The sequence below is a fragment of the Chelonoidis abingdonii genome, chromosome 6, assembly GCF_003597395.2.
Source record: "Chelonoidis abingdonii isolate Lonesome George chromosome 6, CheloAbing_2.0, whole genome shotgun sequence".
Taxonomy (NCBI): Eukaryota; Metazoa; Chordata; order Testudines; family Testudinidae; genus Chelonoidis; species Chelonoidis abingdonii.
The window spans coordinates 27,445,572-27,459,119 of NC_133774.1; the positions used below are offsets into that span (position 1 = coordinate 27,445,572).

At 43.7% G+C, this 13,548-nt stretch overlaps 1 protein-coding gene across 1 annotated transcript in view; it reads right to left on the minus strand.

Moving 5' to 3' along the window:
* CPLANE1 (ciliogenesis and planar polarity effector complex subunit 1) overlaps positions 1 to 13,548 on the minus strand; it is a 179,106-nt gene that overhangs the window by 90,210 nt on the left and 75,348 nt on the right. The window contains 2 exon segments of the mRNA XM_075066918.1: positions 9,043 to 9,151; positions 9,314 to 9,475. Of these exon segments, the coding sequence (XP_074923019.1) occupies positions 9,043 to 9,151; positions 9,314 to 9,475 (271 nt within the window).

Genomic DNA, 13,548 nt, shown 5'->3' on the forward strand with positions numbered 1-13,548 from the left:
CACTACCTGCGTCTGACGAAGTGGGTATTCACCCACGAAAGCTCACGCTCCAAAACCTCTGTTAGTCTATAAGGTGCCACAGGATTCTCTGCTGCTTTCATAGTTAATGGTTGTACATTTAAAAATGTAAAGCAATGGTTAAGTGCCATCAAAGAAACCTTTTATGGCTTTGTAATTACATTTATTTAGTATACTGCCCTAAAATCACTGAATAATCAAATTTTAGGGATGGAATATGGCTCTCGAAAGCTCAGGGGACTGGTACTAGAATAGACACCAAAAGATAACATCACCTATTAACTTATACAAAATTAGCAGATGGTCTAAGTCCAGTTCCCAGTACACTGGATCCACAGCAAAAACAAAACGTTGAGTTGTCTCAACGATAGAGACCAAGACTCAAATAATCATATTTAATCAATCTTTCAGCCGTAGTGGGTATGCATGAGGACCATGCATGTGAGTTTGGAAATATTTAGTAAGCAGTGTCCATTGGTCTGCGCATCTGTAGTTTTTCTTCTCATGCTCTGAAATGATGGTGTAAGGGGAAATGTGGACCAACGTCTCTTCATTTCCTTCTACTATGAATGCAGTCATGATCCACAGCAATGGGAATAGAGGATGGGTAGTGGCATGGGCAGCAGCTGAAGATTCCCCTAGGGAAGACTAGCTCCCTGTCCTGCCTCTTCTGCCTGCAGCCCCGCCCACACTTTACTCCCGCTCTGTGCCCCACGCCACCACTCTGTGTTCCTCCTCTCCTCCACCCCCTGCTTCGAGAGACCCCCACCACTCCCCATGTCCCTCCTGTCCTCCACCTCCACGCTCTGCCACATGCGAGGCCCAGGCAGAGGAGGGGAGGTAGAGTGGAGGAAAGGAGAGACTCACCAGGCAGTGGTTGGCACCTCGGGGAAGGAGCAGAGTAGGGATGGGAAGACGTGAAGCACAGCCAAGGCCACCATGACCCAGGCGTCCTGCGGTGGGGCGGCGGCGGTTGCGCCAGGGGAGACGTAACTTCCCCTGGCCTATTATACCAGCTGCCTACCGGTAGTGGAATAAAGATAATGACCACACATCTCAAATAACCTCAGTTACAGATAAGTAATCTTCATTTAGCCTTCGAGTGAGGATCCCTCCCTATGTGTATTCCACACATGGGACATTAGTAAGCAGCAGTCAATCAGGAAGTGACGTGAGGGGATGGATGGTATGGTTCTCTCTAATACTGCCATCCCCACAGCTGTTTTTGCAGTATTAGTCTGCAATATATAAAAGGTGTGGATGCGGTTCATGTGGGCTCCCCAACCTAATAGGGATGCGTCCATAATGATGGTACTGTCCAGAGAGGGAGTGAGAAAGGGGTATACCGGACAAGGATTTGTTTGGTACAGTAGGGAAGTCAGTAATTTGGCCAGAACTGTCACCATGAGGTTCATGGAAGGACAGTTTGTGGAATATACCAATTGCAGCCAAGCGTGAAGGCAACAAAAATGGAGACTTGAAAATGGGGTGACATAGATGCACAAGACCATATGACCTAGGAGCAGAGGTAACGTAAACCGATAAACTAAAGTCAGTACACAGCCAATCATACTGGCAGGGAGCAGCTTCCCCAGGGCAGCAATTTAAAAGGGCCCCGGGTTCCAGCAGCGGCTGGAACCCCTGGCCCTTTAAATTACTGCCAGAGCCCTGCCGCCAGAGCCCTGGGGTAGCGGCAGCAGCGGCCGGGAGCCCCGGAGCTCCAGCGGCAACTTAAAGGGCCAGAACCCCAGGGCTCCCGGGGGCTGCTGCAGCTACCACTACCATGGGGCTGTGGCAGTGATTTAAAGGGCCCGGGGCTCCTGGCTGCCACTCTGGCTGAGACCCTGCCCTTTCCAGTTTAGCCCCTGCCCCGCCCCCCAACCCTTGCTCAGGATCCCGGCCCTGCATACTGGTAAGTCCCTTATGTTACTTTCACCCCTGCCTAAGCGAGACAGATATGTCTTGACTGGCACTCAAGGGTTGCTTGTGACATGAGCTATGATTTTTTTCATATAGTCTGGAACCTGTCCTTGGCAGGTAAGCTCTTGCAGTGATAGAATTTAAGCGGACCCGATGAAATCCAGAGATTACATGGGGGTGAGAACAGATTTTTCTGTTTATGCTGACTGCCAGTGAAGAGAAGAGATGTAGCATACTGGAAGTTGACACCGAAGCTTCCTGGTGGGATTTGGCACCCTCGAGATAGGAGAAGACAGTAAGACCACAACTGCTACTACCAGGAATATCTTGGTAAAGACTCTGGAGGCAGTTGCTTTTCTGAAGGGGACTACTCTATACTGAAAATGGCCAGAGACTATCATGAATCTGAGAAAGCATCTGTGGGTGGGATGAATGTCTACATGAAAGCAAGTGTCCTCCTTATTGAGAGCTGTGAACCACATGCCCTTTTCTAAAGATGGAATTATCGCTGCCAACGTGACCATTCAAAATCTGAGTTTGTGAATGAAGCAGCTGAGATGGTAGAGATCGAGGATTGGTCTCCAACCACTTTTCTTTTTGGACATAAGAAAGCAGGTTGAGTAAAACCCTCTTTTCTCGGTAGTAAGGAAGGCCGTGCTATCCTCCTTCCCGCAGCAAGAAGTTCACCTCATGTGAGACTACTGTCATCAGAGTGGTGAGAATGAAGGTTTTGGAGGAGGTAGGGATGCACACTATTATCTAGCCAGAGTAGAGGACATTCAGAAACCATGTGACCATTGTTATCGCACTCCAGGTGTTGAAAAAGAGTGCTAGACAAAGGCCAAATAGTGTGTGGGAGTCGGGAGGTGTTGGGCTTAGTGCTTCATGGCTCTCAAGCTCCCATAAAAAATACGTTCTTGGGGACTGAGATGCCAAGCCTGTTGCAGATAGCTAAGGAAATGGGACTTTTCAACCCTCTGTCTCTTACATGTTTGTTCATAGGGCCTCTGATGGAAGAACTACTGAGTAGTTTATTTAGATTTGGTTGATGGGCAATGAAACTTCCTCTTAGGGGCAGGCATGTATATCCTGAGCGAGTGTAGGGTGGTATCCTTCAGGATATGGAGGGATTGTCGGTCTTCTGATTGAAAATGTGCAATTCATAGAAGGGAAGATCCTCGATGGTATTCTGGATCTCCCTATGGAACCTTGATGCATGAAGCCATGACTCCTTGTGCATGATGATGTCAGTAACCATAGCTATAGAGAAGGTATCAGTGGCATCGACTGCAGATTGGAGGGCAATCCTCACTATCAGTTTGTCCTTACCAGTCAGAACTTGAAAAAAACCTCTGTCACGTTGCAGAAGGCTGTCAATAAATGACACAAACTTGGCATAGATAAGGAAATCTTATTTAGCCGGTAGTACCTGGTAATTGCCTATCCTGTGCTGGAGGCTGGATGATAAGACTGTTCTTCCCAGCAGATCTAGGTGTTTGCCCTCTGTCAGCAGAAGTAGACCAGGGATGTTGTTGTCTAGCCCTTTCGGAAGCAGCATGGACCACCAGTGAATTGAGATTGGGATGAAAAAATAAAAATTCCACATCCTTGGCTGGCACATAACACTTCTCCGCCCTTTTGGGGATAAGTACAGGGGTGTGCCAAACTGTTCCAGTTGGTTCCAGTATGGCTTCATTAATGGGGAGAGCTGTTCTGTTGGATCCAAAAGCATGCAGGATGTCTAGGAGTTTGTGCTGGGAGTCCTGATCTTCTCAAGGGGATCTGAAGCTCTGCAGCAACTCTGTGGAGAAGGTTCTAGAACTGCCTGAAGTCACTGGCAGGAAAAGGGGATTTAGAAGTCACTGCTTTGTCCAGTTATGACAAAGCAGTCTTGCTAGTTCTGATTGAGCTGCCAGATCTGGAGCATAATATTCCTTTTTCTCTGTCAGATATGGGAGCAGAGCTGAATGTCCCCGTAGAGGGGAAGTAAGGGGTGACTTCCTGGCAGATTGGATCGACTCTGCAGAGGTCGCAAGCCTCCCAATATGTTCAGTAGCAGAGGCTAACAGGTGGTTGCAAAGGCCCTCATGTCATGAGGTACCAGCGGCTTCAAGTTAGATGAGGTGGAGGCTGGTCTCAAACCTGTGTGGGACTTTTGGGCAGTGAAAGATACGTAGGGCAGTGCAATTGGACTGGATGTTTATTCTATATATGAAAGAGGTGATAAGCTCCTTCCAGCAGTCAGTTCTCTCAGAGGTGACATTATCTCCCTGGAAACAGAGGGGCCTGATCGAGAGGAGGATTCCACAGCCAGAAGAGCAAAAATACCCTGTAGGGTGCCAATAAATTCATATTTCCCCAGAGTGAGAGGAGTTCAGCCTGTCTGGGTCACTGGAGTTGGTAAGGAGGGTAGTATCTGAAGTCAGTGATGATCAGACTTTCTTGGTGCTGATGGTTCCCAGGGTTTGGGAGGAGCTGGGGATGATGGTACCAATGGAACATGGTCTGGTACCAACAGACCCCAATGCTTATGGGCTTTCTTCTCTTGCCTCTGAGACTCAGAACATACCAGATCCTCATGAGCCAAGCTGGAAGGCTTGCTTACAGCTGAGTCCAACATCTTTGATGTGGACTTTGAGAAAGACTTAGTCTCATGCTCATGAGAGTGCTTCCTGACAACACTACACCGTCTGTGGGGGTAAATTCTCCCACACTAAAGAGAGACTTCACAGCAGCGGGTGACATACATGTCTTACGAACCTCACAGTAAGCAACTACCTGCCTCTATCAGGACACACTCCATAGGATCGCTCGCAACCTCCCCTGCATTCCTCAATAATGTTCCCATAACATAGATGTACGCAGGGCTGCCACATGGGTATCCTCTGATACATTCGCCCAACATTATGCCATCTTGCAGGATTCTTCAATGGACACCATTCTTGGTCCTATCCTCGGCAATGACAGCCGCTCTGAAGCCCCAACCCTCCAGCTAGGGGTACTCCTTTATAGTCACCTACAATGAAGCACTCATAGGGATGATACTCATAGAAGAGAGGGTTACTAACCGTGTGCAGTAACTGAGGTTCTTTGAAACGTTTGTCCCCATGGGTATTCCACTACCCCACTCCTCCCCTCTGCTTCGGAGCGTAACATTTGGGCTCTGCAGCAGAGAAAGAGCTGAGGGCGGTTGGACTGCACAGGGCTATTTATACCACCCACGCACAGCACAGAGATGGGGAGGTACACATGTGCAATCCGACAGGCATTGTTATTGAAAATCTCTTGGAAGGAGCGCAAGTAAACATAAGTGCACAACATCCGGAGTGTATGCCATATGCCTTGCCTCTATTACAAGCATGGCGACAACAATGGGGAGACGTATAAGAAATAAGAGAGGTATAAGGGAATATATCGTAGATAGTACTGGTGCTGGAGCTGGAGTTTTAAACTGATATTGAGAGGTTACAAAGGAAAATGTCAGCTTTGGGTAAGATTTTGGGCTATACAGACACATGACAAAATTTTGGCGCATTATCAGAATAAGGAATAAGAAGTGTGGAACTCCAACTGAAACAAGCCCAAGCCTTGAAAATGTCTCTACGTGTAAATCTATTTTGTGTGTCCGAAATTGACAATAAAACTGTACTAGCAATACGATGTGTACAGATGCAAACTTCTGGGATACAATAAATAGAGAACATGGTTAATCTGTTAAGTAATGGGCAATGGCCTTCTAAGTGGTTCAAAGATCTTCATATATGGAATCAACGAATTGCAGGATGGAAGAAATATATGGAATTTAATTGGGATCAAGCCACTCTGAGGGGAGAGTAGGAAGGCAGAATGCTGTTACACAACACAGGGAAGCAAAGAAAAGCAGCAATGGCTTGGGTGTTGCCAAAAATTATTGAAGAAGAGTTATGGCAAATAGAAATAAGTGGGACACACTTGATTCAAGAAGGGGATTAGAAAGTAGTAGAATTAATGAAATATTGTGAAGAGTGGGGACAAAGTAAATGGGTGTGCCCACAACTAACTAGGTCCCTAGAGGGATTTGAACCATTCATTTGAACCATTCAAACGGACAATAAACCATGCAATATTTAGCCTCTAATGGCACAAGAGTGTTTAATTTAGGCATCGTGTGTATTTGTGTGGTAATCACTGAAAAACATGTATTTTAGGGAAGTATGACAGAAAAAGGCCCAACTGAGTCATATAAATGTACTGTAACACAGATCATTAATGGGATTATTTACCGAGGTCCTCTATTTAAAAAACAAAAAACAAAAAACAAAAAAACAAAAAAAGGAAATTGTTTGGGAACCAAAAGATATGGATGGTCCTTTGATTTGGGAACAATGGGAAAAACTGACTGATGAAAGTGAAAAAAAATCAGGCAATATGCAAAAGATGTATCTAAGTCTGCTCAGCTGGGAAAAATAAACATTTTGATCCACAATGGTCAAATATTTAAACTGGGGAAAGGAGGAGGAGAATTGGCAATTTCTCATTGGTATGATGTTTTTAAAGGATGGTCTCCCAGTGTCACAGCTCTTCTAAATTTAATGCTACATCCTATTATCATAATATTTGCATTAGATTTTGTTAACTTATTATGCTATGTTTATACTGCCAAATAAGAAAGCGAAAAGAAGTTTTGGAGCAAGTGATATATAAAATTTAATTGCTTGCGAAATTCTGAAGTGATACAATAATTAATGGCATTAATCATGAATCAAGAGGGAGGAATGTTGGGAGATATATACACATTGTGATTCATATATCCATGTAATATGTTATAGGTCACAGAGGCCTGGTATGAATGACGTGTGCTTGACATGAATATGTGCATTGCAAGTTGGCAACCAAAGCAAGAACTTAAGGTCAAGAACTATTAGAACTATTTGTGCAAAAACCATCTTGTTATGTTCAGAGAAAAATACAGAGAATCAGCAGAAAAGGAAAAACCCCCAGTTGGACTGAAATAAAATTGTATAAGAATTAGAGGAAATGGAATGCTTGGATCATGGCAGCCCACCCAGGATTGTCTCTTTGGAATTGCGTGGGTAGAAGGCCTAGTAAACAAAGGCAAAGAACTGATGACATGACAGAATGGACTATAAATGGTTGCCTATGATTTCTGCAAATCGGAGTTGTTAATTTATCCAGAGATCTGTTTGGATATAGATGTGGTTTTCACCAGCTCCCAGCATCTTATGACTGGAAAGAATCTCGACTGGCCATTGGGACCATTCTGACCTTTGGACTCTGGTATAATATGTTTGGGGTGTAAATGTGGAGTGAGTAAGGTTTGTTTTGTAATCAATAAAGAGCATTTAGAGTATTATATACCTACACTATGTCTGGTATCTGGCTGCTCCCCATCCCGTAGGGAAATCTCTATTGCGGGTCTAATACTGGTAACAGCACAGGGTCTGATCTGGATGTTGACAGTAATGGCAGTGGATGCTTGTTTTTTTGTTTATATGTCAGAACCAAGATGGGAACAAACGGATCCTTACTCCTGCATGCCATACTCTCCTGCAGGGACCTATGTTCTTAGAGCTCATGTGCTAGGACATACCTGACTTGGAAGGAGACTGAGATGGATATTCTATCTTCAGGACAAATTTAGGGGAGGATCCGTGTCTGTGATTGTGAGAGTGCCCCTAATTCTCAGAAAAAATCTTGGAAATTATAGCTTTAGTTCCTGAGTTTGAGCATAGAGTTGCGCTGCCCTCTGATTGAGACCAATGCACAGGGGAGTCTCCCCAACCTGGATCTGACTGGAGTCTTATGACTTTCTTCATTAGGTGTTTTCTAAGTCTGAGTTCTCGACCCTTACATGTTCAGGGAGAGAATTAATGGCTGATGCTACACTTAGCAGAGACATAAGCTTCGCCAAGACAGTAAAGGCAACGTTGGTGTGCGCTGCTCAATCAAAAGGAGCAGGGGCATGAAACACAATTCTTAATACCCAAGACTCTGAGCACAGTCCCTGTCCTCAGGTGAGAACTTCCCCAAGACAGGAAGAGAACTAACTAAGCTACACTATACTAAGTTCCAACGGCTATAAATCTAAGAGTGAAATACTAAAATACTAATAATTATTTAAAATTTATATATTTAAAGATTGAAGTAATGATAGAAGCTGTGGACAGAAGATTCCAACTTAGGCCATGAGGCACCAAGAAGGCACTGGAGAGGCATCAGTCTGCGCTGCTTATACTTATACTCTCATTTCAGAGCACGAGGAATACAACTGCAAACTCTCTGAACTAAGGTGCATGCTTCACATGTGTACCCACGTGTGGAATACACATAGGGACCATCACTCAAAGAAAAACACTAAGTTTAAATTAGATACTTTTAAAGGATGGATATTGAACTTGAGTTCTAAGTATGAAATAAAGCAAGCATGTGGTCCATCTGGAGTAATATCTTTTGCTGTTATTTGTAAGGACGATTCTTAAAAACAACCAACAAAGAAATTTGAAAGTGGCAGTGTTTATATGCAGTACCGTAAAAACTGATTTAACTATTCTGCCATCATATCAAAAAAGTTTTGTGGGCTTTTTTTTTTTTAAAACATCCCAGAATAATGGAATAGTACTTTCCTTCTACTGTTCTTATGCAGCATCTTTCAATTCATGATATCTGAAAAAGTGTTTATAAATATAAAATAAGGAGATGAATACTGATAGCCCAATGATCACGTACACAAAATGAGCAACCATTAACTCAATGATAGCTCAAACAACCTTGGTAGAATTTTCAAAAGAGAGTTCACAGTGTTTGGCTAACACTGCTTCCACTGAAGTTGATAGGAGTTTTATCACTGACTTCAGCAGGAGAAAAGTTAAACCAACACTGAGCTCTTTTGAAAATCCCACCCTTGAACTTGATTTGTTGGCAAGAACACTACAGTTCTCATTTCAAAAGCACCATAGTGACAGCTACCTCCTAGACAAAAGGCAATAATTCAACGTCTCATCTAAAGGATAGAAATGTTACCAGTATTACTGTTCATAAGAAAAACTTAAAAGCAATGAAGTCATTGAGCCCATTTATTACTTCCTGAGGAAGAATGTACATTACCTCTGACAATACAGTGTCTAAGTCGCTGCTGAAGAGCATGATATTTATCCCTTAGTGGAACTCTTACATCTTCAGAATTAGGAAATGCTTTCACCAAAATTTCTGCCACCTGTACAAAATATATCAGTTTCAGGGTTAATTTTGATGGAAAAATGAGTTATAGCAAAACTCCTAACAAAACTTATATTATTCAGAGCTCTAAATATAACATTTGAAAGGAAGCCAAAACCCTGTCATTCTCAATATCTTTTGTGGTTTTAGCTTCTTTTACCTTTCTGATTGGTGGTAATTCTCCAACAAGACTCAGAATTATATCCTGAACAAGTTCTTCAACATTCATAAACCTAGCAAAAGGGAGCATTCGACAAGCCCATTCCACTGCACTGAGACAATGCTCAACTATACAGGCATCATACTCAGCCTTCTTGCAATCCTAAAAAAGAAATGGTCAGACAAATATTAATTCCAGCTAGACTATATACTTATTGGCAATTTTCATGCTTTCATCTCAATGCATACTGAGAAGACTAGAAGCAGCTAGCTTAATGGTCCAGAATAGCAGTTTGTGCTAGCAAGTTGAAAACCATTGACTGTCTTGCATTCAAAATCCAAAAATCTGTTATAGTTTTGGAGATAATTTTTTGGCTCTGTGCTGGAGAGAGCCTTGAGTCACTCTGCAGCAAATCCTGCACGATGAGTTGGATTGGTATTAACCAGTTCAAAAATACAGTATATGATTCATGCATGATTGGTAGTACCAGAACAGAAAATACTTTGGCAAACTTTCCTAGTTGCTTGTAACTTCTACTTTCTGAGATAAGATGCTGTAGTAAATAACTGGAAGGCAACTAAAATGGATCAGTTTTGTTTTGAAGCAGCCAGTATCTTCTGCCTCACTAGGGCCCCTTGCACAAAGTAGAGATATTCTAGTTATATTTACTATTTTATATAAATTATCTTTTTAATATTTAACTTTTGTTTTCTTGTGCAGAGAACATCTTGGCCTCATTTATAATATGGAAATGATCTACTCCTGCTAACGAAGATCACAAAATATTCAGGTTGCTCCCAGTCCTAAGAGACTTACACTAAGTCAATATGTAACCCAGATCTCACACTGTAGCGGGGTGGACCCCCGCTCCTGTCCTGAAGGGTTAAAAACAGCCCTGGGAGGGGGCCGTAGCTGGAGAAAACAGCTTTTAGGCTGGGCTGATTGGGGGAAGTGGCTGTAGCTGGGGCCAGTCCTCAAACAGACTCAGCTGACCCTATAAAGGCAGAGAAGCCAGAAGCCCAGACAGTCTCTCTCTAGCTATAGAGGGAGATGGGCCTGGCTGCAGGGAGCTAGACATAGGGTACCTGAGTGAAGCAGGACTGGGGAAAGGCAGAGGAGCCGGGAAACTCCAGCCTGGAAAGCCCCAGGCTGTGGCCTAGCAGAAGGCCAAGAGGTATTAGGGGTTGCAGAGGGCAACCCAGGGGTAGGCCAAGGCAGCAGGTCCAAACCCAACCTTACCAGTGATGAGTAGGCTGATACTGCAGTCTGCCTTGGGCATGGGGCTAGACAATGACTGGCAGTAGCCATATACTGAGGCAAGGTGGGATAGTGGGTGGGAGTTCCCTGGGAAGGGGAGACCCTGAGAGAAAGGGGTTACTGCCAAGGAGGGTAGCACCTCAGATAAAGGGGCACGGGGTCCTGGGAAGGACACGGGGGCCAGACGACAGGCAGATCACCGGCCTGCAGAGGGCGCTCCAGAGCTGAATCGAGCTAATTCCCAGAAATCACCAGCAGGAGGCGCCACAGGGGTGAGTCTGCTCGTCTATACACACCAAAGACAACGCTTGTAGCCAATCCTATCGTAAACTAAGGATTTATTAACTAGGAAAAAGAAATTAAGAGAGTTATTTATTTACAGATTAAAGATGACAACATATATACACAAATGAGTTACAGCCTATGGTTCCAAAAAGTGACAGAACTGTAGTAAATCATCAGCACTGAATAGCTTTTAGGGCTAACCCAAGCTGACCCTGGGGATCTCTGCTTCTGTTTTGCAGTTTCAGCCCTATGAGAATCCAAACAGTCAAAGAGACAAAGTTTCTCTTTGTCAGGTATTTTTATCCCCTCCACCCCAGAGTCCAAACTGATGGGATAAGCTCAGGAGTAGGTCTCTCCTTCCTGGAGGGAGTTCGCAATGCAGTCAACATGGCGTCTGTCCTTTGATGCTATACAATTCCTTATTTGCCTTCAATTGGCTATCTTAATTAATGCTTCTTTTCCTGTTTGGTGAGAAGTATATAATGCAAACACTCAATACACCTCTACCCTGATATAACGCTGTTCCTGTGAGCCAAAAAATCTTACCGGCATTATAGGTGAAACTTGCTTTTATCCGCCACAGCGCGCAGCCCCACCCTTTCAGAGGGCTGCTTTACCGCGTTATATCTGAATTTGTGTTATATTGGGTTGCGTTATATAGGGGTAGAGGTGTATATGTTTATACATTAGGCTTTAGAGCAGTGGTTCCCAAAGTGGGGCCTGTGAACCCCTGGGGGTTCATGAAATGTTACAGGAGGTTCTCTGGAAAAGAATTCCCTAATGGCGGGCAGAACTGTCCCCATCGACCTCGGGCAGCATGGGGCCAGCAGCCCAGAGCCACTGGCCTTCCAAGAGCTAAGCATATCAAAGCAAACATATCTATCACACTGAGGAGATTTAAACTTCAAGACTCCTTATAAGAAATGGAAAGAGAGATGGATATTTTTGTTGTTTTTAAAATTAAATAGGCAGCTAGTATTGTTCTTCACAATAATTTTAAATACAAGTTTAAGCTTTGTTGTAATGTGTGTTGTTTGCCTGGACTGCTCAAGATCTGAATGCTTGTGTCGGAGGAACTCTTTGAATTGGCTTCTTAAATACCTTCATGCTGTTTCAGATCTGATACTCCTTGATGAAACGTAGGAGCCTTATCTTACAATAGGCTTATTCAAAGTAATTCAAGTTACAAAAGTGAGATCTTGGAAGAGTGTTGCCATTGTCATAATGTAATAATACTGTAAGGATTAATAATAATAGTGTGTAATAAGCATGTCATAAAAACAAATTTTATATTTCCAAGATCACTGCTTTTATATTTCATATTCAGGTAAAGGTGGAAATCCCTGGAAATATTCACTTTTAGGAGGGGGTTCGTGAGACTTGATATTTTAGTGAAGAGGGTTCAAAGGTTGTTAAAGTTTGGGAACCACTGCTTTAGAGCTTATAAGATCAATATATTCAGCATCCTACAAGCATTTCATACAGACTAAACACATTCTTATCAACTTAACATCTAGTATCTATTTTGATAATGCACACAGGTAAGCAAGACTGGTTTCCAGCTATGCATTTGTAAGTGTTCAGTAAGACCTGAGGCCTTGGCATGAGCTAGCACCTGCTCTGCCAGCATCACAGACACCTTTTAGAAAATGTATTGTAGCAGGATGGGTGAAGATCAAGAGATTGGTAACAGGCACTGATAGCTGCTAAGTCCACCCATAGGGAACAAAAGGATAGTAGTGAAATCTTTAAGAAAAATGTCCAAAATGACAGGGATGCCAGTATCCTGATGATATCTACGCTGTTGGCATCAGACAGTAAACCTTTTTCATTTTGCTGTGTGGCACTTCCTTGTGGAATTCTTCCTGTTGGGTTTGTTTTTTCATGTGTGGATACTGGGTAGTGTTGGTGGCCTGTGATACAAAGAAGGTCAGACTAGATCTGGTGGTCCCTTCTGGCCTCACACTCTGAGACTTAATTATTGTTAATAATGGATTGTTCTGCTTCCCAGAATGTCTTTTCTAGGTTAGTCATCCACCCAAATAGCAGGCTGTGATGTGGAGAGATGCCAGACTGGGATGTCTGATCTTGCCTCTCTCCTGCGGCCAACAGGTCCAAGAAGAGCTGGATATGGACGCACAGGCATGCTGATATCTGTAAAATGCTTGGAAACCACAACTGTCTGCACCATCCAGAAGCAATCAGGATCACCAACACTCTCTTCCTCTTGCTCAATCTTCCTCAGAACCTGAGCTAAAAGCAGAATGGGTGGGAAGGCATGTCATTTGCCCTAATCATGAAACTAGAAATGTGGCGCCTTTGAAGCCCTGACCTTGAGCCCCCCGGAACAGTCATTTGGGCATTTTTTGTTCTCTTGAGACACAAAGAGGCTCCAAAGTGGGAACCCCCACTGCTGTAATAACTTCTGAATAATACCACCGCAGAGTCACACAGATTCCACTTGTGGTTCTTCAAGAAGTGCCTGCTGAAGCTGTGGGCTAACATGTTGCGTATACCTTGAGGCTGGTACTGCCAAGAGGATGATCTGGGATGTGAATACACAAGTTCTAGAGACTGACCCCCTATTTAAAGTGGGGTGAGCTTTGCTCCTCTGTTTGTAGATGTAGTTTGTACATGCTACCATGTCATGCATGACTTGGACAGGAGGAAGCATTTGCAAGCCTCATCTACTG